The sequence below is a fragment of the Pteronotus mesoamericanus genome, unplaced genomic scaffold (assembly GCF_021234165.1).
Source record: "Pteronotus mesoamericanus isolate MK-2021 breed Mesoamerican mustached bat unplaced genomic scaffold, CSHL_Meso_final contig_263, whole genome shotgun sequence".
In the NCBI taxonomy this organism is placed as follows: Eukaryota; Metazoa; Chordata; class Mammalia; order Chiroptera; family Mormoopidae; genus Pteronotus; species Pteronotus mesoamericanus.
In genome coordinates, this window is record NW_026555112.1 from 4311302 (window position 1) to 4339139 (window position 27838).

The window sequence follows — 27838 nt, forward strand, 5'->3', positions numbered from 1 at the left end:
TGTTCGATAAACCACAGATGATAAGGTTTTCGTATAAGGGTAACTTAGAGGGAAAAGGGTTACTGCGTAAGCACTCCCCTACTTTATATACAAAAACTACTCAGTTCATTCTAGAATATCCTGGAGATCAAAATGGATCTTGAGACAAGGAGCCAGGCTTCTTGCCTCTACTGTCTGGAATTAAAGTCATTGCCAGTCCCTCTCAAGAAAGCCTATTGAGCACAAATTGGTTACTAAGGCTGGACTCAAATATTTTGTTAGCACTAGCGTTTCCTGAGTCCCTACCATGTGCCAAGCATTGTTCATAGGGAAATAAATTCATCAGTATCCACCTGGAGTTTACTCCGTAAGATGAGAGAGAGGGCATTGTGGAGCTATGTTAAATAAGGCTGTTTTAGAACTGTGCACAGTGCACTGTGGAAACTCTAAAGGAGGGACCTCCAGCCTAGGAAAATCACACAGCTGTCTATCCTGACTCCAACTCCACACATGAGCATGGGACAACTAGGCAGGGTAAGGGCATCCTGTCCTTGGAAACATTTAACTCTGGTTGCCATTAATTATTTTATTGGTTGTTAATGTCTTTGTCCTCCAGTAGAATGTAAACTCCCAGAACAGGAAAAGTACTTTATTCCCCTTTGTCTTGTCCACCGCTGCCTTCTCATTACTGCTTAGACACTTGGCACTTACTTGGAAGGCTTTGCTGTAATTATCTGTTGATTGGATGGATAAATGTGAGAGTAAATGGGACAGGCATTAGGCCTGTCTTTAAGGAGAAGTTAATGAAATTGACATCGCAGGTAATAATTGGAATGTAAACCACGTGGCCGTTAACAAAAGACAAGTACTTAGGGTGGCAGGAGGGAGGTATTTAACGTATCAGACACGTTCTCTGAGTGACTGGGACAGTGGATAGAAAGTAGGAAGGCTCCACACGTTCCAAAGAGATTTGGGGCTTTTTAAAACTGCACTTTTTTTGTAAATTAGCTAGTTACCTACTGAATTATTTTGGGACTTCAGAATGGCTCTAGCCTAAAGATACAGTGGTTCCTGACTTACTTCCACCTTTGTGACATTCCCCAAGGGACAAAGCCACGGAAACACCAACTTTTCTCAAATGCTAGGAAAGAAAGGGTGTGAAAACACCAGAGGCAGTATTGGCCTGGCTAGGTTCCCTGGAAAGCAAATTTCCGCGCAGCCCCGCCTCCACCGCCCCATCCCGCCTGGCTGGGGTCACGCTGGTTGTGGAGGCGGTCACGTGGCGTGTGCCTGCCTTTTGGTTGGCTGTGCTGCGGGAGGGCCTCTGAGCGTACGGGTCTCTCGTGCTCTGATTGGCTGCCGATAAAGGTGAAGGTGGCCTGGTTGGAGCTGCTGAGGGACATTCAGGAGCTGTGGAGGCCCTGGGCCCTGGGCCCTGGGCCCAGCCGTCAGAAACACAACGGGCCGCTGGAAGCCTCGGCCGGGTGAGGGAGGAAGAACGGAGCTGGGGCCCGGGACTCCCTGCGCCTTGCAAGGAGCGGAAGCCGACAGGTGAGTCGCGTCCTTTCTTCCCCGCTGGGGGTGATCGCCCCTCGCAGGGCCGCGGCGGACAGGCGGGATCGAGGGGCGCCCACCCGGAGAACGGACCCTGGTCTGATCTCAACTCCGTCTCTCTGGCCTGGGCACACACCCGGCACAGCAGGTCGGAAGTTTCTCGGAAAAAGTGCAGGCCCCACGCGATGGTTGTGTGGCTTTCGATCGCTCCCGAAGGTTCACTTCTTGGGACTTCGTTTTTCTTTGCTTATAGCTCTTGGTGTTAATGTGAAACTCAGCAGTTCATGCATGTTATAAAAGTAGACTTACACGGTAATTAAAATTATTGGTGTTATAGAGGGTCCCATATTATGAGGATTGTGCACATTACAGACGTGGATTTCACTGCTCAAAAATGTCTAATATGACGTATCAGATTGTTTTTTAACAAACACTTACTTTCGGTATGTGTAGGGTACAGGGCTGGGGCTGGATTCTGGAGCCAGGCTGTCGGGTTTAAATACCCTTTATTAGATGCGCAACCTTGGACAGGTTACCTGTGTTCTGTTTTTTTATTTTTCAAATGGATTGTTGTATATCCGAACACTCTGACTTATGGCATTAACCCCTTTCATCTTCACAATCACCCAGGCTGTAGTGTCCCCGTTTTTCCTGATGCTCAAACTGAGGCGCAGACGGGTGAAATAACGTCCTCTAGTCACCTCAAAGCATGACCAGGGGTTAAGCCCAGGCAACCCACAGTTTTAGCCACTACATTGGTACCTTTTGAACTTGGTTTATTCAGTTTCGGTGGACAAACACTAATTTCACTCCCCTGCAGACCAAGCTCTTTGCTGGCTACAGAGATAAAGCAGAAGAGCAGTCACAGCCAGCCCTCCCATTGCTTGCAACCTCCCGCAGGAAGTTCATAGTTGGGCTGCAGGGTCTGAATCCTGCTGAAATCTTTTGTAAAACAAGTATTGGTCTTTTTTTTTTTTTAATATAATTTAATTTAATTTTAAGAGTCGGGGGCTCTTACCAGGCTCTCTGATGGGTCTGTGATCCAGAGGTATGAAGAAACATTTTAGCAGAGGAGCTAGTGTTAGCATCACTAAAATTAAGCCAACAGAGCCCTGCTGGCTGAATGAATGATAAACTTAGAGGAGTATAGTGAGTACTGCAGTAGGGTCAAGAGCCGGTTGCTGGGGAGGAGCACACACAAAGGCTACCCCCTAGGAATGCTTCCTAGACACACCGCTGTCAGCTGGAACATGGCGACCAGCCCCTGCCCCCGTGCGCGGGGAGAGAGAAACGATACATGAACGGCTGCAGTTACGACAGTGGCACAGAGGAGCCGGCCATCGTTCCAGGAGAGCCTGTAATGGAAGCAGGAGTCTTCATCTATTCATGAAGATCAGGGACGTTTCCCTGAGAAAGTGACACTTACCCTAGGAGTTAGGGGCATGGGGGGCACGGGGACTATCCCTCAGTCTCCAAAGACCCTGTGTTGGGAACAGGTGGAGAGCACCAGGGACCCGAAGGGAGCTGATGTGGCTGGATAAGGCAGGGGGCAGGTGGGGTGGAGGTTGGGTGGCAAAGAGGCCTTGTAGGCCATGTAAGGTATTTTTATTTTGTTTTCTGTCTGTATCCTAAAGTGCCATTGAAAAGTTTATTGCAGGGAGGTGACAGGACCACTTTTTGAGGAGAAGCCCAAGTGTATTAACTGAAGATCCAGACAAGGACAGGGCCTCTGGGGCAAACTAACACAAGAAGAGGAGAGGGTCTAGAACCGATCGCTGAAGATGGGCCTGTAAAGGAGGCAGATGAAGGAAGGCCAGATGTGTAGGAAGCAAGGGTGAGAACTGAGAGTGGGAAGTCCCGAAAGTCGAGTGAGAGTGTCTCACGGGAAAGCGGTCACCTGTGCTGAGAGCTGCCGAGGCCGAGAGAGAGGAGGCAGAGCTACTCATTGGCTCTGATCACATGCAAGTTGTCTTTATTGGGAGCTGAGTAAGTAGGAGCAGAAAAAGTGGAAAGAGAAGGACCTGCAAGAATTAACCGAGGGGAAGAGGAAACTAGGGCTTTAGTGGGAGCAGCGGTGAGAGGAAAAGCCACTGAAGTGAGGGAGGGAGCCTCCGAGTGGAGGATACAGCTGAAGGAGCGAGTGTGTGAGGAAGCCAGGCTCCAGGGATCTGGGCCCAGGCAGGAGGGGGCCATCAGCCCTGGGCCGGGATGGCCCTGCATAATGAAAGCTGTGAGTGCGGGGAAGGGGAGATAGCAGAAGGTTTATGTTCAGTGTGGAGTTGCTCTCCTTTGTAGAAGGGAGAGGCAAGGGCATTGGGTAAGAGTGAAGGAGCGGGTGGTGTTTGGGGGAAGCTGCAGGTCTGGCTTGGGAAGATTTGACATATTTGGTGGGGCATGTGCAAGAATGAGTTGACCAGAGATTATTTTAGAGCAGTCTGGCAAGGCCAGAAATTAGCCTCCTGGCTCATTCAAGTGACTGCAAAATAGTAGGGAAGTACGGTTGGAAGCTAGCTACACACAGAAGCTACATTTAATGTATAATAAGGGAGGCATCACAAATCATGGGGAAGGAAAGGATTGTTTCAAAATGGTGCTTGGAGGTAAACTATTGATAAAATCTATTTTGATTCTCAGCTCACGATCAGAAATTTCAAATGAATTAAAAGAGCTAACCTGTAAAATTGAAACAAAAATATAGAGGGAAATACGGGTGAATTTTTATCCAACCATCTAGTGCTTAAAAGCAGTAGGGATCATAAAGAAAGGGAAACTGACGTGACCCTTGACCACTTAAAATTAACCACTTTGTACTGACTCATGCTATACTGTGTATAAACCTTGAAGACACTATGCTAGGTGAAGTAAGACAGAAACAGCAGGACAAATATTGTATGATCCCTCTTATATGAAATACCATGAACAAGCAAATTCATAGAGACGGAAAATAGAATAGAAATTACCAGCGGCTAAGAGGAGAAATGAGTACAGAATTACTGTTTAATGGGTACGGAGTTTAGGCTTGGGTTGATAAAAAAAGTTCTGGAAATAGTAGTAGTGGTTATACAACACTGAATTTACTTAATGCCACCGATAAAAAACAGCAAAAAGCAGGAATAGGTAATTCACAAAAGGCAATACAGATGGTCAGAATAATTTATTAAGAAAGGCTCAGCCTCACTAATAATAAATGAAAATGAAGTTAAATTAGTGTAGTAGTCATTTTCATATATCACAATTAGAAGTGATGAGAGAATCCCTCATACTGCTTGTGACAGTGTCGGTTGAGATAGTTTTTCTGGCTGGTAAATGAATGACTTCACACATCTCTTCTTCAGTATTTCTGCTCCTAGGAATTCATCCTGAAGGAAGAGATATGAAATGTGGACAGATATTCCGGATATAGCAAAAAAACAAAACAAAACAAAACAAAAAACAACAAATAGCCCAACTGCTCAATACTAGGAAATAAATTACAAAATTCTAGTATATCCATCCCATATACCATACACTCATTTTTAAATAGAGCATTTTTGAAACCAAGGTTTTGATATCTAAGTGGATAAAATAAAAGAATAAAATATATAAAGCAGGGATAGATAAAAGGAGGTTTACAGTGGTGAGTACATGAAACAGTTTATTCTTATATAATTATCTATTATATTATTAATACAACTGTAAGCCTACTTTTGCCCACCCTTGTATAATGTGTATTGATTGCAGAGGAGCCACATTCGTACTTCCCACTTTTGTAGTCAACTGTGTGTTCATGGGGGAGAGAGTGAGGTAGAGCAAGACAGACAGCTTCCATTGTTCAGAGAGCGCACAGGAACGCATGATAGTTCACCTCGGAGTAAGCAGGGGTCGGGGGACACCCTGCTTGTCCCTTAGCCTACCGGGCAAGGGCATCATGCCATGGTCAGTGTGGTTCTAATATTTAATGAGCTGTCCTTTTAAATAACATAACCCCCAGAGTAAGCCAGCTACTTCATCTGGGGCTTAGTCAGACACCGGGGTCTCTTCCAGCCCTGGAGGATCCCCTGGCTGCGCTGGACTTACCAGGAGATGGTATGTTAGTGTCCAGTGCGGTGCCTGCTTAAGAGATTTTCCAGGAAAATTATGAGTTTTTGCTCTTTTCACTTTATAGGCTGAGTTTAGAACCTAACTCATGTATAAGGCAGATTTATCTATTTAAAAATTGTAATAAAGGGGACAAGAAGCATAGGAAAAAAACTGGCCATGTTCACATGTCAGACTGTGAATAGTTGTCTGTATGTGATGAGATTATGAAAGACTTTCCACTTCCTTGTACCTTTCAGAATTTGGCAGATTCTTTATAGTGAAACTGCATTGCATTTATAAGCAGTTATTTTGCTTATAAAAGCATTTAAAATACAATTTTGAGTTATTCTTTGTAAATAATGCACTTCTGTCGAAAATACAATTTAAAGTCATATTACTACAAGAATTTTAGCTCCAGATGTTTCTGGTAATGGCTACATTTATTGAGTACTTGGGCTGTGTACCAGGCTCTGCACAAAACACCTGACACGCATTTTAACCCTTGCAATATTCCTGTAAAGTTTGCCTGCTGTTCTGTTTTACAGGTGGTGCTCTTGTTATTACAATGAATACTTACTGAACATTTACTGTGAGGCTCTGTTCTAATTACTGCTTGTTCACGTGTGTAATCTGAGACTAAGTAACTGTCCCAGCGTAATCCCATAAGGTAGCGCCAGGGCCGGGCACGGGCAGTTGGGCTGCCGAGCCCACACGCCCTCCAGCCTGTGGTGTGGAGGTGGGGCCACGAGCTAGCGGGGACCCCAGACAGTGTGGTGAGGGCCTCCAGCTGAGATGTGCCCTTGTGCTTCCTCATGCTCTCCTTCCTGGTAAAAGCTGTGGTCTTCTTAGAAATGTTTAAAAATACTTTTTTATGTACATCTTGGCTATTAGAGAGTTATATCAAGGAAGCTGGTATTAGGAATTATCTGAGGAAAACTCTGGTTGAACCACCAGTAGAACAGAAGCCCTGCCTACAATTATTTTGGACCTCATAGGCACTAACTGAACTAAGTAAGTAAACCAAAATGAGAACATTGTTACTTGTTACCTTTCCTTAGAGAATAATCATTTATAGGGATTTGTTAGGCAAGGCTTGAAAGTGAAGAGTCATTGGCGTATATGGCAAGGGTATTATTAAGGGCAGGGATGGGAAATGGCTTTGTACAGTTTTTCTTCAAACCTACGAATAATAAAGGAAGGCGGCTGCCTAGCAAATAGCTCATTACTGCACTTTTGTGGTGGAACTGGGACACTTAACTCTCAGGTACTAAAAGTTAAAACAACAAACTGCGTGTTTTCACTATCAGAAATATAAGAAAATAGTGCCAAAGGGTACAGTGCATCAGGCACAGCGTAGCCATTTCTAGGTACCTAACACTGTGAAGCGGGGGCAGCTGGGTAGACGGTCCTAAACGCATGTCCCCCTTGCACAGCTAACATGCCTTCCCGTGGCTCCATGGGGCAGTCACAGGGCATCTCAGTGTACTCGGCTAAGGCTGACTTCGATTCTGGATTTATAAAAAGGATTTTCACATAAGTCTGATAGAACAAGCATACATTCATTAACTCATTTTAAATAAATTAACTGACTTATTTGGGGTTAGTTATTAAGCAAAAATATTTAAATTAGAGAGCCCCCCCCCCTTTAAAAAATATTTACTTCAGTTCAGCTAAACATAACCTTAAAAAGGTAAAATGTTAAACCCGGGCTGGTGTGGCTCAGTGGATTGAATACCAGCCTGCAAACCAAAGGGTTGCTGGTTCAATTCCTAGTCAGGGCACATGCCTGGGTTGCAGGCCAGGTCCCCAGTAGGGGGCATGTGAGAGCAACCACACATTAATGTCTCTCCCTCTCTTTCTCCCCCCCTTCCCCTCTCTCTAAAAATAAATAAAACCTTTTTTTAAAAAAAAAGAAAGAAACCTATGTGTGTATGTAAGTAAATAATCTGTGTGGAGAGTCAAGAGAAACATCAGAGTTGTAGGAGGGGGAATTTGTCAAAAAACACCCACAGTCTGAATCTGGGAACTTTTTCTCCTCTTGCTTCTGATCTGTAAACTAGAAATAACCACTTCACAAGCTGCAAAACTCTAATAGACTATGTATTTATAAAATATAAGATGTCTGCATGAAGAGGTATATTTTATAAATGATCCAAGAGGATATATTTAGTATTTCACATGAGTGGTTTTCCTAATTTAATCCATGTTATGTCCGTGCTTAATGCTTCCAGGTCAGCTTTGTGTTCTATCGGTCAACACCCTTTACGTTAAAACCTATGTTTTCTTCCTTACAGGCACCCTGAGCTACACCCTGAGTCCCGGGACGGTGGGGCTCGCCAGGGCATTGCAGGCATGTTGTGGAAGCTGCTGATGAGATCCCAGCCGTGCAGGCTGTGCTCTTGCAGAAAGATGCTGTCAGCTCCCAAACACAGGCCTTTATTAGCATGCTTCACCTATACAACTGACAATCAGTCAAACAAAGAAAACAAAAGGACGATAGAAAAGCTCTATAAATTTTCAGTTGACGTCAGGAAAATTCGCAGATTGAAAGGATGGGTACTTTTGGAGGATGAAACCTATGTTGAAGAAATTGCAAATATTTTACAGCAGCTAGGTGCCGATGAGACCGCTGTCGCCAGTATCCTGGAACGCTGCCCTGAAGCAATCGTCTGCAGTCCAACCGCTGTTAGCGTCCAGAGGGAGCTCTGGCAGTCGGTCTGCAAAAACGAGGACGAGTTAGTCAAGTTAATAGAACAGTTTCCAGAATCTTTCTTTACCGTTAAAGACCAGGAGAACCGGAAACAGAACGTTCAGTTCTTTCAAGAGCTGGGACTCAAAAATGTGGTCATTAGCAGATTTTTGACAACTGCATCTAGTATTTTTCATAATCCTGTTGAGAAAAATAAGCAAATGATAAGGATTCTCCAAGAGAGTTATCTAAATTTAGGTGGCACTGAGGCCAATGTGAAAGTCTGGCTACTAAAGTTATTAAGCCAAAACCCATTTATTTTATTAAATTCTTCTGCAGCTGTAAAGGAAATACTAGAATTTCTCCAGGAGCAAGGTTTCACAAACTTTGAAATTCTCCAACTTCTGTCTAAACTGAAAGGGTTTCTTTTTCAGCTTGATCCAACAAGTATACAGAACAGTATTTCCTTCTCTAAAAATGCTTTTAAATGCACACTTCATGACCTGAAACAATTAGTTTTGAAGTGTCCTGCCCTTTTATATTATCCTGTTGCTGTTTTGGAAGAGAGAATTCAGGTATTATTGAAGGAGGGAATTTCCATAGCTCAGGTAAGAGAGATGCCAATGGTTCTTGAATTAACACCGCAGATAGTACAGTACAGGATAAGGAAACTGAATTCTTTAGGCTACAGAATAAAGGATGGACATCTAGCAAATCTAAATGGAACAAAAAAAGAGTTTGAGGCGAACTTTGGTAAAATTCAGGCCAAAAAAAAGCGGCCATTATTTAACCCTGTGGCGCCATTAAATATTGATGAGTAACTTGCTGACTGATATGGCTTCTTCCTGGCAATGCGGAGTGAAACTGAATAGCAAATACACATGATTCACCAGTCTGTAGGCACCAGTAATTTTAAGAAACTACTGGCTTCTGAGTTGTGTGTAAAGTACCTGTAATAATCTCCAACTCATTTGCCATATGTGTGTGTCCGTGTGTGTGTGTGATTAATCCTTACCTGAGGATATGTTTATTGCTTTTAGACAGAAAGGGAGAGAGATATGGATTGGTTGCCTCCTGTACCCTGACCAAGGATCAACCCTGCAACCTAGGTATGTGTCCTGACCAGGAATTGAACCTACAACCTTTTGTTGTATGGGATGATGTTCCAACCAACTGAACCACCCAGCCAGGGCTCATTTGCTATATTTTGAAATATAAATTGCATTTATTTTAAGTAAAGTTGGTAATTTGACCTTAATCTCTATTTTAAAAAGTCCTATACTATTAAATGACACATCAGTGTGATAATTTTATAAGTGAATCATTTCTAGGAAACTGACAAGTGTACTCCCTTAATTGAAGGGAGTTAATTTAACCTCCCTTGAATTTAAATGTTTAAAATCTATATAACACATTTTAATGCAGCCTTTTTCCTTACCACCAGCTCGGAAACATCACTACTGTGGTCTGAATTCTCTTAGTGTTAAGTGAAACATCAGCAAATTTCTAATACATTTTTTAGAGAAAGCTGATTTTATATCGTTGGAATAAATGAGTATCTTTCAGAAACAAGTATGACTCATCCAGAAAGAACAATTAGAGCTTGCTTGTATGGTCAGCTTGTTTAAAATTGACCATTTTTCTCTCCGTGAAATGCTTTTAAGTGCATTCACTACTTTCCCCATTTTTGCAGATGAGAAAACTGAAGCTTAGAGAGGTCACTCAGCTGCCAAATGACAGAGCCCAGATTTACTGTGATCTGACTTCTTTTCAAACCTTGTGAATAGAAAAAGGATTACCTGAGTTGGCGTAAGGAAAGTCACCCCTACCTGACCTGCCAAAGGAATGAGTACCAACAAATTTAAGGATTTTTATGAAAGCTTCTCTGTAAAATTCCTTAAATTTGAAATGATTTAATTTATAAACAATTGAAGTAAATGGAGCATTTTTTAAAACTTTTCTGAAAATCCAGGTCTGCCTTTTAAAACAAAATGTGTATGATGGTTCTAGTAGCATTTCAAATTTTTATTTCTTCATCTTGTTCCAAGATAAACATTACCCACATAAAGACTGGCCCGCTCTCAGCTGTAGAGTTTGAACTTTGTGAAAGTACACAACCAAACGATTGACTCGGACACCACCCAAACATCTGTGTGCATGGTCTCTTATGCAAGAAATTGTGAAAAATCCAGTCCGTGTCTTCATTCAGCCAATGCAAGTAACCCTCACAATTCAAACCTGGTCAGTTCTTCAAGAGAGTGAAAGAAATCCCCCCGCAGCACCAGCTAAGTGCCAGGCACATGGTGCCTGGGAGTACCATTGTTTACTCTTCTACAGATTAGGAGACTCAGGCACAGAGAGGGTTAGTTACTTACCCAAAGCCACATGGGAATGTTTGTTCAAGAAAAAAATGGCAGTGCAGTGCGGGCAGGGAGAGCGGTGCAAGGTGAGGCGAGCGTTGCAGGGCCCTCTAAGGAGCAGAATCTTGAGTGTGATAGGAAACCCTGGGAGAAACTTCAGTTCACGCTTGTTGCCCTGACGGTGGTCAGTGGTGCTCTCTCCCTCTCTCTCTGCCAACTGTCTCAGTTCAAAATACATTATACAGTCACCTTTTAGGTGACTTTCAGTTTTGGAATGTCTATTAGATACATGAGCAGAGAGGCCAGAGGCCGATGGTGAAGTCTGGAGTTGGAGCAGTCAGGACTGGACAGGGACCTCAGGCTGTTCCTCTGGATGAGCTTACCCATCCTAGGAAGGGCTAACCCGGGGGAGAAGTCTGCCAGGAGGAGAGGGCATGGCCGATAATGGTCGATGCCATGGAGAGGCCAGTGAAGACACAGACACGTGACCAAAGGAGTTGGCAAGCAGGAAATCATTAGGGGGCCCTATTACCAGGAGTGACTGGTGGGCTGAGAAAAGTAAGAAGGCTACTGCAGTGGGTTGAGAGAATAGACAAAGAGGGAGAAACGACAGTTTTTCAAGAAATTTTGCTGTGACATTTTTCTTTAAAGCGAGCAAACACTAAGACATGTTTACGTGCTGACGGGGATGACCCCCGAGAGATGGATGAAAGAAGGAAAACTGTAGGATTAATGTCCTTGAGGGAGGGAAGAAGGGCAGACTGGAAAACAGCCGATACTAGTTCCGGTGCATGGAGTGCGGGGACAGGAGGCGGCGGGCTGACGGAGTGGGTGGCGTGGGAGGCAGGAGGGATGAAGTGCAGTCATTCCAAGGAGCGGGAAAGTGAACGTACAGGAGGGCACACAGGAAGGTTTGCTAGAATTGCGCGTCCGTGTGTGCTTTGTGGCCGTTAATTTAAAAAGAGCCTAGTCAGTATAGCAGCGAATCTTAGGGCCCAGCCCAGACAACCAGAGACACTTGTAGTTTCAGAAATAAGTTTGTAGCTTACTGTAACTTGGAAAGATGGAAAAGAAAATCCCCCATTTGTGGTCAAAAATCCAGTATATTGACTTTATTTTTCCTTAGACCGAATCTTATTACATGTTTTCTTTTGTAAGCCTTTGAATCTTTTTCCATTCTTGCATTCTTATTTAGATCTTTCTGTGAGTAAAATTTAAAATATTCAAAAGCAACAACATAGCAAGAAGAGATACTCTTACATAAAACACTATAGTTAAATTTTACTTCCTGTGTGGGGAAAAAAGGCTCTAGTAACAAAATTAAATTATTTCCTTTAAGTAATTCATGTATAATTATACTAAATTCATGTCTGTGGGAACATGAAATTAGCTGCCAAAGTAAATATGGTCACCAGGAGGACTCCGGCGAGTTCAAGTTCGAGAGGCTGGTAAATCAAGCACACAGGCAGCACTGGCGCCGCCGGCAGGTGCGGGACTAGTTAGGGAGCGGCCCCATTTCTGTTTCTGGATGTAAACTGGAGAAGTTGTGACACTAATTCAGACGTGATACGGGAAATTCAGCTAACATTAAAAGTTAGCCTGTTCCATGTTTGTAGAAAGAGAATAAAGATACTTTCCTCATATGGATTAAATCAAATCGTGTAAGGACAATGCCAGGTGGGTAAGTAGATGCCCAGTAAATACCCGTTTTCTACCTTCCTCCAGCAGGTTCCCGTCCCGTTGAGTCATTTCGGTCCAGTGAGAGGTCTGAGTTGGTTCCACAGCTACTTAACGACAGAGGGAAGTGCTCACTATTTTTTAACTTCTCTTTCAGTTCCCAAATTTTAGAGGGCACAGGAGTCACCTGCAGAGGTTGTTACACTGCCGTCCTGGGCTCTGCCCTGCAGAGATTTAGCAAATTGGGGTAAAACCTAGAAGTCTACATTTTTAATCTTTAGTAGAGTTGTTTAAACTATGTTTGCATTTATTGTGTTGGCATCAAAATACATTTTCAGAGAGATTTTTATCTTGTTCATTAGAATAAAAAAATTTAAAAACTGGCTACAGTACTCTGAACTTCCATGTAACTAAGCATTTAAAGACTACCCTGTTTTAAATTTCCCTTTATTTCCTTTGACCTTTATGAAACATTTCATATTTTGCAGATCATAGTGCTTTATTAACAGATTCATGTATTCTTTTCCCGTTTCTTTAATACAAAAAAATTCAGTCATCAGTTATTTTCATCTGACATTTCTTTCACTAAGTGCAGGATTCATATCAACATAATTAGATCAACCAGGGGGTCACACACGTTTATCCTTATTGTGAAAGCTGAATAACAGATGCCCCAGGTATATACAACAATCTTAGTTTCTTGAAGTGAATTAGTACTATTTAACAAGTCAAATTGCTAATCTACAAAAATAAACTGGAAAAGACTCAAGTGTATAGCTATACATATCAAATAGCAAGTTCATTTCAACCAGAACCTCCATAAATAACTGTTCATTTGTATAGTTCTCTGCTATCATTGCAAAACCTCTCCTGAACAGTTCGAGTTTGGAATTTAAAACAAACTTGGTAAGATAACATATACCACATGGCTTTTCTGTAGCAGAAATTACAACTATTTTCCTCAAGCAATTTTAAAGACACGCAGTTATAAATATGCAAGCATACAGTGAAATAAAGTTTAGAAATTCAGGTACAAAGCACAGCAGAGCCTATGACTAGAGATAAATTAGAAATACAAACCAACAATAATTTCTTTCAAATAGCAGGAAACAGGTTCTCCACTACCATTATTTAGATCATTATTTGTGGTCATCTATTATTAATTTTGGATTTTTTTCAAACCCTATTCTAATTATGATATCTGACCAGATACACCAACAAGGTTACCTTAAGTAGTACAGCATGAAATGGCCGTTTAATTTCTGATGAACTGAGCTCCTTAAAGACTCTTCAGTTTTGTTTACTGTAGAAAAGGTTCAAGAACCTTTGTAGATTTTCTTAAAATCCCTCCTGGTATTTATGAAACTTTTAAAAGTTATGTCCTTATCCATTTCTTAATCCACATTATGAATGTAAAACTTAGTCATTTACAAGCAGACATTTCAGCCTTGTGCTGGAGTCATCTGTTTTGAGTTCTGAGAGGTGCTGTTCGACTGACTGACTCCAGAGCATTGTGCCTTTCCTCCCCTCCCTCGTGAGGGGGCCGTGCGGGAAACCGTTCAGAACGGAGGCAAACTTCCAGACACAGATGCAAAGGAAACAGATTGTTTTCCGGGTTTGGATTATAAGGCATGTCAAATATGTATACACTTTTTAAATTTTTATGAAACAAAAACCAAAAAGATGAATTTCAGCTAAGTCATTTTCTTGAGAATGAGATATTATGAGATATGTTAAGACATGACAGATCATTCATCATCAAAAAATTCAACTCCGTGCCTGAAGTTGACTTGGAAGATGATACAAAGTCGACAGTTGTTTTAAAGGAGAGTACGATAAGGTTTTAAAAGTCTATAAACCATTGAGCACTTAAATATTTTACATTCAAAACTACTCTATGGAGCCCATTTCATTCAATTTAAAAGTCAACCCCACTTATTTGTGGTTCTTTTACTATCTTTTTTTTAAAAGAAGTACCCCTAATAATTTAAGCCATCCTAGAGATAAAATAGGTGGGAAGAATTCTTTTTATTGGATGTGCTAGGTAATTTTTAAGAATTTAAGATTGTTTCTCCTTAATCTGAAACTTTACCAACATATCTTCTGACCAGCAAAGAAATGTTCCTTAGGCACTGTGAGGTGTATGGACGATGGAGCATGAACCCAGGCTGAAGCATAGTTTGGTTATAACTACTGACAGTTAACAGAAAGTTAACAAGCACTATCTTATCTGCTAAGAGCAAGAAATGCCTTTATTCTATCACTCCTGAGGTTCTTAGGGAAAACTAATTTTTCATAAACAACTTTTAAGAGAATCCATATATAATTCTAAGAACTGCACATATTCAGGGTATTAGAAAAGATGTTTTATAAGGCATTGATTAAATTAATACGCATGTCTAACAAAAGATGGTTAACACTCAGGATCATAAAACCATTTATCTTTTAAATTTCTCTAAATCCTGCTACTTTTACCAGCTTAAATAAGAAACGAATGCCTCTTGGCCTAATCAACTAGGATTATTAAGAAAACAAAGACATCTGAAACTATTAGGCACATCAAAATTACAGTTTATGTAGGTCAAAGTTACCCTTCTTAAGGGGCAGATGAGTTACCTGGCACGTTATACACATGGAACTGTAAAGATCATCTACTAAATTCAACTTTCACATTTTTAGTTAAAGTAAAAGACATAGTAAATACTCAAATATATCTTCAGTTACAACTGAATAAGTGTAACATTTTACCAGATAAAAAGCTGGAATTTAAGTATGAGAAACCTTCATACACTGTGCTAGTATTGGTCTCTTCTTTTTAGATGAAAGCCAGTCATCAATACTTTCAACACAGCAGTTTAAGAAGATAAACGTCCAAAACAGTTGACTTAGTGTGGTCCGTAATTTAGCAATTCAATGCCACTGGCATCATAATGCTGTGGAGAACAAGCGCATCTCCATGTTTTAGTCAGATTTGTCTTTCTTCTTTCCTGTTAAGGGCACTTTGTTCACAACAGCAGATCCAACCGCGGTAACACCTCCGGCCACAGCAGACACGCCCCCTTTCACCAGCCCTATTCCCATTGAAGGCACCGTTGTAACAGCTGTTTTGGTCACCTCCAGACTTTTCCCACCAATCCAAGCCACACCACCAAGAGTGGCACCAACAGCTCCCTTTGTAACGCTGAAGATACCCCCGGTCACACGGGACAACATGCCTGGTTGCTGCTGTGGGTGATCTTTCATTGAACCTAATGAGAGAAAATAAGACAGTTAAATATATGTCTTTATAAGAACAGTACAAATCATTAAGTAACCTAAGACTTCCTAACAATCAGGAGGTGGTTTTGAGAAGGCCAATCACATAAATACAAATTCCCATGTTCAGCAATAGCTAAATCTATAAAAATAGAATTTTTTATTGAAACTATCTGATAATAAGCATAGTTAATATAAGTTTTAAAATAGCTGAAATAAAAGGCTTAAGATACAGATAAGCATTTGAATATATAGTTTTCATCCCTTATCTACAGTTTCACTTAGGCAGTTTCACTTACCCAGAGTCATCCATGGTCTAAAAATATTAAACAGTAAATTTCAGAAATAAACAATTCATAAGCTTTAAATTGTGTGCCACTCTGAGGAACATAATGAAATCTTGGACCATCCCCTCCCTCCCCCAGGAGATGAACAATCCCAATGTCTGGTGTATTCACACCACACACATACAGTACGAGATTTTGAGAGAGACAACTTTCATGTAACTTCTTTTACAGTGTTTCATTGTAACTGTTCTCTTTTATCAGTTCTTGTTAATCTCTTACTGTGTCTAATTTATAAGATAAGCTTTATCATAGGCATAAATGTATAGAGAAAACAGTATTTATAAGGTTCGGTACTGTCGAAGGTTTCAGGCACCCACTGGGGGTCTTTGAATGTATCCCCTGTGGATAAGGGGGAACTATGGCATTAATTATAAAATTATGATAGACAGGATTATGTAATTGATAATTCTTTTGTAGTCAAGGTCAGTAACATTAGGGAAGGGGGAAAATCCTGATTTGAGGATAAAACAGGTAACTGCTTCATACTGAATACCTCATGTAGGATTATGCAACTATGCTAAACTTGGTGCACATTTAATAAAGACAAAAATTTTTTTAATTTCTTAATTACAGTCGGAGGCAATTTTCTTAAATAAATATTAATGCTGTTGATCTCTTTAATTACAGTGTGCTCTTAATTACCACCATATAAATGATTCACTTTGCAGACCCCTCGTGCTTAGCAGGCCGCCACGCACAGCCATTGCTCTCTCCTTGACAGTCATGCTCCCGGACACCCTTTATCTCTCTCTTTCCTGATGACTTTCTCACAAAGTCCCTATTAACTTTCTCACTGAGCCCTAACTTCTTTTCAAAACTCAGAGTTCTCATCCTAAAAAATACAGCAAGGAACACGGGTGGGCTAATAATTTTCTAGGCTATTCCTCCACTAAACTAAAACTAATCAGTTTAGTTACCCCCATCCTCTTTTAGGCTTAAGTATGAACTGCTCATTGTGTTTATTTTTTAGCAATTCCGTTTTTGTCTACCAACATAAGAAATATAAGAAGAAAGTTTTGGACAGTGAGTAACAGAACTGGGACAAAATAAAATACGTAGGGCTGGAAGTTCGGATCCAGCCTCTTCCTAGAGACATCCTAGTCCCACCTGCTAATCCAGTCGGTCTGTCAGTCACTTCATCCCTTATTCTCCAGTTTGATTCTTTTTCTTACCTACTGTGATTGTCCTGTACAAAACGTGCAGTTGTCTAAGGAGATTACTATTTGAATTAAGTGTAATAATATTCTATACCAAACCATAAAGTTCAAAAGGCCTGCAGGCATTTTCTGTGTACCGTTGGGACATTTAGCTGTACAGTTAGTGTTTCCAAGGATTTTTGAAAGTCAGAATAAAATGGTTCAAGATAAAAACAATTTTCAAACTAAAAGAGAATTTAAGAAGACCCTGACACCATGTATAACACAGGAAGACAGCTACCAATTATAATGAAATGATGGGAGTTTAACAACAAATCTCAAGGACCTCTTGAGTTTTTTAAATGTACAATATCAACACTAAACAGTCCATCTTTCATTTGCATCCTACCCCACTCTACAAATGACATGATATTCTTGTGAAATTGTCTCAAAATAAGAGTAACTGAAAAAATAGATCTTATATAATCAAACAATTACATTATGGCCTCCATTCACCAATATCTGTGTTTTCTTACAGAGGCTTAAAAAGTTTACCACCCATTACTTTTGGAATCTATTTAACTGACAAGGTAAATGGTTATGTTACTTTAATAAAAACAGAACTTTGATTCAGCTGGGTATTTTTTTCTATTCTTAAGTGTTACAGATGCATACTTACCTTCTGGTGGTTCATCACTTAGGTAAGATGGGACTTCTTGTTGATTTTTATCTGCCTGATTCATGATCTAAAAAACATATAACACATTTCACTTTAACCTCAACGTGTGAGACTGCTTCTTATCACATGTTCAATGAAGACTTAATTGACTTTACTTAAGGTAAACAGCATGTTTAAACACCCATAATTAGACTGCTTCACCTTGTTTCTCTCCTACTTTGTGGTGTTTAAGAAATACTTTTAATTACACTAGTCGACAATATAAATCTTAAACATCAACCAAAGAGTGGCAGGAATAGTACAAGCTTTCCCATGTTGTTACTGCTACTTCAGTTAAATTGAAGATGACTGACTGAAAGAAAGTTGAGGGTTAGCAGACAAAAATTTTTAAGTGCTTCATTCTACAGAATATTACCCAACTTAATTGTAATGTATTTCACAACACACTTAGAGAAACACCTATACTATAACTAAAAAGTGTTCTAAAAAAACATGGCATCCTCCTTTAGAGATGACACTATCAATGTGAATCACTAAGATGGATTTTAATTACTTATTGTTTTTAGTGCTCTTATAAATAGATAACAAAAGAATCCAAAATTTACCATGAAAAAAAAAAGTACTATGATTACCACTACAAGTAGAAAAAAAAAAATTCTAAGTTGGGATGAAGAAAACATAGTTAAACTTTCTTTGCCCAATTTCCTTTACTGTTTTAAAATATTTGTTCTTACAGTCATTTGAAAGATTAAAACAAGTCAACACTGGCCTAAGAGTTTTGCTTGGCCAGATAACAAGGGGTGCGGTCCTGGCAGCCAACTAAGTATCCTCACGGACCCTAAATTACTGTATCTGTGCCTCTCCAACAGAGATTAAAAGGGGTCTGTGAAATCCTGCCACTTGTGACCGGAGGGCAGTATGCTAAGTGAAATAAATCAAAAAGCAGCAGGAAACTGGCAGAGGCATTGCCAAACTGGCAGTAAGAAAAAGAGGTCAAAGAGTGAGGTGTGGATTGCACAGGCCCTCCCTAGCAGGCCGTGGCGGCCAGCTGTTAACCGTGAGATGGGGGCCCGTGAAAGGCTCTGAACAGAGAAGGGTGATGTGCTGTGATTTATGCTTTCAAAAGACTGTTCTGGCTCTTGGGGGGAGAACACACAACAGGAGAGCAAGACCCTTCAGGAGACTGACCCTAACAGTCTCAATGTATTGCAGCTCCTTTCAGAACAAAGTGGTTAATTTCAGGGGGTCAAAGGAAAGTCAAGGAGGTCTCCCTTTCCTTATGATTCCTAATGCTTTTAAAGTACCAGACGATCAGATAAAAATTCATCTATATTTCAATAATCGAGGCAAAAATGGTGGTAAATGAGGATGGTAGGGGTAGTGGTTGTTAGATGTGGGGTTTTTCAAAGGTAATTTCAACTTGATGTAATTCAGCTTGCAGTGCCTTTAAAACCTAAATCCTGTGTCACATGGGACTTAGTAGTACATGTCAGGTGCTTAAATAAGTATCTTTTAGTTGCTGTAGTGAAAACCCTGACTCGGGCCACTAATCCCATGCTGGTCCGGTTTGTGAATTTAGCACGGTATCTCCCCCCGCCCCCCACAAGATTTAAAGTAATAGTAAAGACACGTAGTTTCTGACAAGAAACAAACAAAAAAGAAAATATCAGGTGATACATTACTGAGAAGAGTTCTTGACCGACTTGCCTTAATTTTAAAACTCCCCTAAACCAGAATGTTAAATTTGTTTCTGTTCATATTTGCATGTCTTTCATTTATCCTCATGGTAACATCATTAGGAATTGTACAGCATAATGTTTAAGGTTCTGGGATCAGAGAGTCTGAATCTGAATCCCACCTGGACTATATAACCTGTGTGGCAAAGGACAAATAACGTCAGAGATCCTTGTTGTTCAGGAAATATCAAATAGAAATTAGATATTCCAGCCCTAACTCTAAGGCGAGAGTACTGTTTAACAAGTGCAAAACAAAACATACAGATATTCCTGGCAGAATATATGTGACCCTTCCTAAAGAATAATTATTTTAGAGCTGCTTTTCTTACCTACTGCACTGTTAGTTCCTGGGAGAGAGACACTTTGTCTATCTTATCCATCACTGTAATCCCAGTATCTGCATACCACGCACATACAAATCCAGATCACCTGTTCACTGATAGAGATGCTACCATACCCTGTACAGAAATATGGGGAAATTACATACACATATGTGTCTTACATATTTTAGGAGGATGAAAGTAACTGCATACATTTCAAAACTGCCTTCCTGTATCTATCCCAGAAATCACTACTAAGAATCTTACCTTTTCCTCCTAATGCAGAATCCCTTTTAAAAACTATTCTTAATTTTTCAACATAGATCTTGTAATTATTTTTTTAAAAGACCACCATTTAGAAGATTAGAACTGGTATGACGGCATAAAAGACAAGTGCAAATCCACCTAAATAATATGGACTGACTGCATCCTCCTGTGGGAAGGCAATGAGGAGCCGTGAGCAGAGTAACATTGTCGAGCCTGTGCTTTAAGCAGCTAACTGATTAGAAAGGATAAATTAAATACAGTAAGTGGCTACGGTAGCAGTTCAATGAGACGGAATAATAATCTGAACTCTGCCAGTTTTTCCTGTCTAAGTAAGTGTTTGGGGCAAAAACTTAGGAGTCACTCTTGATTTCCTCTTAACATTTCCACCTAATCATCGGTATACTGTCACCTAAATAAATCCAGCGTAGGACTCCTTGTCACCTCTGCTGCTACCACTATCAATTAAACCATCATAATCTCTTACTTGGACTCAAAAATCTCCTATCTGGTCTCCAAGCTTGCACTCTTGGAAGACCAGACCTTTCAGTCCAGCCATGTCATACTTGGCTTAAAACTCTCCTGTTGTGTCCTGTTTTTCTTAGAATAAAATTCGGAGTCCATCTCTCCACCTCCAAACCCCAACATCTAACACTCCGATGTCATCTCTTACCTTCTGCCTCTTGCTCCTTCCTCTAGCAACAAGCAGCTTCCTTACCTTCTCCTGAAAGGGTCTTCCCCAAAATACATACATGGCTTGCTTCCTTACTTCCTTCGGGTCTTTGTGCAAATATCCCTTTGTCAAAGGTCTTCCCTGACCACCTTATGATAGATAAGCACACTCCTACTCCTCTCCCTAGCATTATCACCTAACCCTGGTGTATTTTCTTCATTGCACTTATTGTCACTTGATACATGTATCTGTTCACTTTGTGTCTTTCCAACTAGAATGTGAGCTGCAGGAGAACAAGGCTTGGTTTTGTTCACTGTTCCATCCGCAGAGCCATATCAATGCCTGATACACGGACACTCAAGAACTTGAATTTTTTGTATGAAGTAGAACATAACTTTTGGTATTAATGTGAGATAGAATATAGGATGTAAAATTTCTAGTGTGAGCAACTAGGTAGGCAGAGACGATGATGAAGACATGGGACAGGCAAGGAGAAACCATTAAGTTCTGAGAGAAGATGGACTTTTAAAATTTTATTGTTATAAGAACACTTAACCTAAGATCTACCCTCTAACAAGTAAGCGTATAATACATAATTTTTGACTATAGGTACAAAGAAGCGATTGTTTCTGAACAACTGTATTTAAGATGCCTTCAGGGCATTCACAGAAGTTTAGCAGGCAATTGGATTTAAGGGACTTGAAACTCAGCATGAAGTCAGAGTTCGTTTTAAGATTCTGCAGAGTGGTTTGAAGTGATAGCTGAAGCTGTGGAGCAGCGGTGATATGATCAAGGAAAAGAGTGATGAGAGAGACGTAGACTGATAACTGGACTGCTCATATTTCAGAGGTGAAAGAGGAGCCAACAAAAACAAACAAAGTATACCAGAAAATTAACAGTCAAATGAGAACAGCCTCATGGAAGGCAAGAGATGGATTTTTAAGCTTCTTAAAACACACACACAATGCAGACATTAAGCTAATTTATGGGGAAATGCTAATGTTACAATTAGAGAATATAAAAGGCATACATTATTGATCCAACTTTTTTTTTAATGCACATAAAAATACTGGAAGGAAGTATATCAGAGTGCTGACAGATTGCCAGTAGGGGGTGGGAAAAATTTTATACACAAACACACATACCAGTATATATTTTTCCCACCCCCTACTGGCAATCTAGATATATACATAGAGAGAGAGAGAAATACATATTTAACATCTATATTTTAATTCCCTACCATAAACAGATATTACTTTTGTAATTAAAGAAAAATAAATATTTTTAAGTCTTAGAAATCAGTGATATACATAAAGGATATTTTTAAAGATTATGCAGCTCTAGAATATACCGTTATTCTAGGTTTTCATCCACAAGTTGATCATCTGTAAAACAATGTACTTGAATCACAAAAGGCTGACTTGAGGAAAACGACATCACTGAGTTTTATTCATGATTATGTCCTTGGAAAGGAAGCGCTGACAGACAGCCTTATGCATGCTACTCCTAAAGTGACCACACCGCACTGGTAAGGAATTACCCACTAACTATATGACTTGACAGCTTTGACATGGAGCTCTACAGAAGAGATTTCTTTAGAGGTATTTAAAACCCTTTTGTTTCCCCAAAATATTTAGCATGTTTTCTTCTTTTTGAGACCTATGTACTTTCCTGTATAAAGATGACAAAGGTGTGATGTCTCCCTTTTCCCTTTGGCTTCCAGGAAGCTTAAAGCTAAAATTCCTGCTCAACCTGGTAAGTTTCTGTGACCTGCTTTGTTGTGTCCTGTCCCTCCCACCCCCAACTCCACACCTCCTTGAAGCTTCCACTCATAATGCTGTTTTCCCTGGTCTGCAATTTGAATAACTTACTTATATTCTTACCATTTTGTTGGTACATGTTTTTGCTATAAACTGACACAAACTATTTGTGGAATAAGTGGGATAAAAATATCACCTGTATCCACATTAATTTTAAGCATCATAAGAAAAGATGCATACCAATGTATGGTCCAAATGTGCAGTTAAAAAAACACACACACACTTTAAGCTAGCATCATGCTTTTCAAATGTACATCTTCGTGACCGGGCAACGGTATGCCAGGGGCCTCAAGAGCCACAAGAGAGACATGGTGCATGCACTTTACTACATAATAATTTAAAATACTACATTGTTTTTAAATATCCACTAATTAAAAAGTTAAAGTGCTTGGGAATTTTTAAAGATACTAGACATCCCAGAAATTTCATTCTCGCCTGGAGCTGCCTCAGGGTATTCTCAGATTTGCCAGCCCTCTCTTCCCAGTCCAACCACATTCCCACATCCCCCATGACTTTGCTTTTAAGACGGGAGTATTTTTGGTAGAAAAGTTGAAATACAGGAATTTAGGTAACTCTTACACAAACATCCACAGTTACATTTAATATCATCAGCTAAAGTTTCCAACAGGATTATCAATAAATAAGGCAGAAAATCTGGAGTCCTGTCAGGCCGGAAGCCAGGCTCCCTAGACCAGAGGAACTTGCAACAAGAGGGCTCTGAATATCCTACGAGGCCACATTGTTCTGTATGTGTGTATATATATATGTATATATATATATATTTTATATTTGAGATTCTTGTGCATTACTGGTATTAACAGCAAGTATGCAGTATTAAAATTCCTCTAGAACTCTAGAATAAAAATTGTGTAAAAGCCATATTTAGAATATATATGTATTTTTCTGAATTCTCAATTTGATCTTAAGACACGAAATTACCTTATAAAAGTATTTTTGCTAAAATCCTTAACTATCTATAATGTCATCTTTATTTCTACTCGCATAAACCATGCCCAACCTCTGCGTGCACGTACGGGTCAAACTGCTGGTGCAGTGCCTCTTTAAGGATATTATCCCTAAGGAGAAAAATTAGCTCGGCCAAAAAGTCCGTTTAGTTTTTTCCATAAAATAAAAGATACATTTTCATTTTCACCAACAACTTTATTCATTTGGATATTTTGAGAATGTCAGCTATCCTCCCGCATGATAGAACACTGACTGTTCTCAATTAATGTCTCAGTTTGATTGCTATCAACTTCAACTACCTGACCGCGGAGCATCATCCAACAAGAAATTCCCATCATGAAACTTTGCAAACCACTCTCGACACATTCCATCTGTCACAGCACCTTGGCCATAAACTGCACAAAACTATTTTTGCGTTTTTAGCTGCATTTTTACCTTTCTTGAAAAAGCATATGCCCAAAATGCTGCATATTTCCTTCCATCTTCAATATTAAAATGGCTACACAAAAATTCACCAATGTTGGTAAGTTTTTTTAAAACCATGCTGATACCATACAATCTAACAAAATTGTTTCGAATGAAGCTACAGATGGCTAAACCCGAACAGAGCCTTACAGAAAAAACCAAGCAAACACTTTTGGCCAACCCAATACTTTCTACATTATCGTCCGTTCCATTATCACCATTCCAGCCGGCCTTAAATGGGAATTGTGAAGACACGCACACTTCACCTACAACTATGAAAGGTAAATAATGTGGTACAATTTATAAGTATACACATGGAGACAAGTAACAACTAACAGTAAAAGTGTCAAAATGACAACTTTTAAGTATTATCGTTAAACAGAATTATTAAATTCTACGTACACTCTCTGCCCTAAACTCATGGAGTCATGACATCAACATATACTTGCATCCCAGCCATGTGCCAGGCTGGCACCCTGCTGGACACTGAAGTTTTCAGTATGACTAAGGACACAGAGAAGTACTCTCAACCAGAGTTTACAGTTAAGTGTGGATACATTTTTCCTGCACTTATCAATTTAGTTTCATTCAAAAACAAACAAAAAAAATGATATCTTCTCTCTAGGAATTCATAATGCAAACAAGTTTCTATTTTTTTTTTAAATGTACTTTTCTAAGAAAGGCAAAAATAGAAAACAGCCTTTAGGGCAGAACAAACAATTTAACATATGGACATATACTAGTTTTACCCTTTGGCCCTGATGTGAATAAACTATACCAACTTAAAGCTGGTTTTAGGTGTGAGCTTTTTTCAGAAACTGAAATGTGAAGGACTTCTTTGCTATACACAGCAATTCACTGGCAGTTCTTGTCCAGTATAATAGTATCATAGCTATAGCGGCTGGCAAATACTGAGCAAGGATTAATAATAACACTCTCCTCTTGGGGATAATTTCTTCCTACATTAGAAATAAGTAAACAATGCCTCTTAGGAAGCTTTCTTTTTTCAAGGAAAACAGATGAATCAGTGTTGTTCGAGGATATCTGTAATGCTTTACACACACACACACACACACACACACACACACACGTTTTCATTAAAAATGAAAACAAAGTCTGAAAATAGAACATAAATTTGCCTGTGGCTATACTCCCCTCTGTTTACTAAAGGAAGCTAAGTAGTACTAACAAGCTATGTAAAGCCTACTACAAAATACAGGGTGTAACAGTTTACCTTCAACACTGCTTCAAAAACCTGCTATTAAACAGTAAGTGCTAACTAATTTCCCTATAAGAAAAAGACTATAAATAATCTAAATTCTTCTTCATATTCTACATATAGGAACTTTGCCACATCCTCCCTCCCATGCGAGGGTGAGTTCTTTGCCAAATAACTACAAGGGGTTTCAAATATATTTATACAGAGCTTTAACATATATACACCAGCAAGCAGTAAGTAAAACACCAGCTTACTGTTTTCAGGCTCCTCTAGTTAATCAGCCATCCTGAACAGGCTACTTTTAAAGACAGGCCTTGCCTATTAAGTCAACAGCAAACAGACTACAAGAAATACACTGAATCTGGCAGGAAAGAAAAAAATCTGCCAGTAAAACTTGAGATTACCTAGTGGCAAGTAACAACTGACAGTATCAAAATGACAAAGTGTTGCCCTTAAATGAAACATTGATCAGAAACACAATACACTGTCAAATCAGATAACCAGTACAGGAGCCATCTTCACTAAGATATTACTTCATTAGCTCTCCAGATATTTGTGTGCTACTGTGTGTCAGACACTATATTAAGTACTGAGATTTCAGCCTGAACAAGCATGTAGAGGCCCTACTCTGAAGGTGTTTGTATATATAAAATCCAGTGAGATATTTTCAGGAAGTAGCAAAATAGCAAGTACTCAATGACTGAAACAAAGATAGGTAAAGATTTTCCTGGAGTTAAAAAAAGAAAAATCTAATACACAAGAACTACTTCAAGTTTGTCTAACTATATCCCTACATGTAGACAAATTTTTACTGGATATGGTTTGTGGTACCTCTGTTACAACAATGGCTAAAGAAACGAAAATGTAAAAAAAAAATCAAAACCGGATGCATATGGGTTTATTAAAGGTACTCTGCTCTTAAAAAAAAAAAAAAAAAAAGAGGTATGGACATACACAGGCATGTATCTGTTGATGCGGTATCAATATTCCTGGGGAGTCCTTTAGAGCATCCACAACCAGTCCAAGTTTTAAAGGCTAAACAATAGCATAGAGCCAATAATCACAAGTAGTAAAGTCTCATTGGCATTAGCATGGCGTTCACAGGAGTGTAATAGATCAAATAAGAACTTTCCTCTTTCTCTAGATATTTGTCACCCTTTCCTCGGGGCCCCTACTTCCCCCGCTGATCCCTTAAGCACTAGCAAGCTTTTTTTTTTTTTTTTTCTTCCCTCCGTTAGCAGCGGGAGTGACGTGGCAGGAGAGGCAGAAAATGACCCTGGAGGAGCCGTGGCTGGGGCTGAGCTCAGCACCTCCCTCCGCTCCACGTTGTACACCCAGCACATCTCCACTCCCCTAGGATTCCTGAATTTCTGTCTCCTTACACAGAGGAGGCGATCTGTTTAGGAGGAAGGATCTGATAGCAAGTGGGAGCTCGGGGACCGGTCTTGACGCTGCGTGTGCTTAGCAGGCACGGTTTTAATTTAGACTCTGGAGGCAGTGATGGCACCGACGGGTGCTCAAGCGGTCCCCAGTCTTCCCTGGCGCTGCAAGCGCCTCTCTCCAATCTCACACTTTCAAGTTTAGGTCAGGCGCAGGGGTAAGAGCTTTCTTACCCGCTAAGAGCACGGGGAACGTCCACTGGGGTCCAATGTTTGTGAGCCAGAACCCCAGAGGGTGCTTTATCAACAGGTCAGGAGCTAGCGGGGCGGAGAGCCCAGCACACCGCTCTGCTGCATCCCTCTCCCCTCCCAGGCTGCTGACTCCCCCGTTCTCCCAGCATGACACCCAAGGAGCTAAGGAGTGAGGTGAAGGCTTCCTAGGGGAGTCCCCGATCTCAAACCACCGCAGAGGAGTGAGGGACTGGTAAAGAGGGGTAACCCCGCCAGAGGACCTCCATCTGCCCCCAACACCGTCCAGCCCCTCCCCCTTTCCCGTTCAATGCCCCCTAAGGCCCCACTCGCAGCAGCCAGACACAGAGAGGGAGGCGGTGAGGGGTAGGAGAGCTAACGGAAGAAGACGACAGAGAAGAGCGCAGGAAGCTGGGTCGGCGCCCCCCGCCCTCCCAGCACGACTTACCGCCAGGATCGGGGGCCGCCGCCTGGAGCCGGGCGGAGGGAGCAGGCAGAAACAAGAAGGCCTGAGCTGCTGGCACTGCCCCGGGCGGTTGCGGGCTCCGGAGACGCCTCCTCAAGCTGTGGAGCCAGAAGACACCGTTGACGGCGGCAGCGGCCTCTGGCTGCGGACGTGGCGCCGGACGCCGACCCGCCCCCTCTGCGCCTCCTCAGCTCCCGCCTCCTCCCCCTGCTCAGGCTCCGACGCGCACGCGCACCCCGGGCCTCCCCGGTGCCCACCCGTTTCTCGAACTGCCCAACCCTCGCAGCAGACCCCAGCCTGACGCCTCCCGACAGCGCACGCGCGACGCCCCCGAAGCCTGCTCCCGCCCCTTCGACCCCTGGGTGCCTCGGAGGGAAACCCTGGCCGACCTGCGCGCGCGCCTCCTCCAGGGGTCTCCCCGCCCTCCTGCTCCGCCATCCAATCAGATCAGGCGAGGGGCGCAGAGCCCTGGGAATACCGAGGCGGCAGCTCCCGGGTCTCAAGCTCAAGCCTCCGGGGCTACCCGAAGCCGCCGTTCCGCTGCGA

The 27838-nt window shown here is 41.1% G+C and overlaps 2 protein-coding genes across 3 annotated transcripts; one reads left to right on the forward strand and one right to left on the reverse strand.

The window, feature by feature from the left end:
- Positions 1-1343: 1343 nt before the first annotated feature.
- Positions 1344-11407, forward strand: MTERF2 (mitochondrial transcription termination factor 2). Its single transcript, XM_054574579.1, has 2 exons — positions 1344-1530; positions 7887-11407. The coding sequence occupies exon 2, from the start codon at positions 7945-7947 to the stop codon at positions 9100-9102; it is 1158 nt and encodes a 385-aa protein (XP_054430554.1). The 5' UTR covers positions 1344-1530; positions 7887-7944; the 3' UTR covers positions 9103-11407.
- A 2690-nt stretch (positions 11408-14097) lies between these two features.
- Positions 14098-27607, reverse strand: TMEM263 (transmembrane protein 263). Of its 2 annotated transcripts, XM_054574582.1 has the most exons (4): positions 27584-27607; positions 27275-27390; positions 17736-17802; positions 14098-15566 (listed from the first exon to the last, which is right to left on the reverse strand). In XM_054574582.1, the coding sequence occupies exons 3-4, from the start codon at positions 17797-17799 to the stop codon at positions 15280-15282; spliced, it is 351 nt and encodes a 116-aa protein (XP_054430557.1). In that variant the 5' UTR covers positions 17800-17802; positions 27275-27390; positions 27584-27607; the 3' UTR covers positions 14098-15279. The 2 variants fall into 2 exon arrangements, with proteins under 2 accessions (XP_054430557.1, XP_054430556.1); XM_054574581.1 differs by lacking the exon at positions 27584-27607 and having other exon boundaries at positions 27275-27462.
- Between the last annotated feature and the right edge of the window lie 231 nt (positions 27608-27838).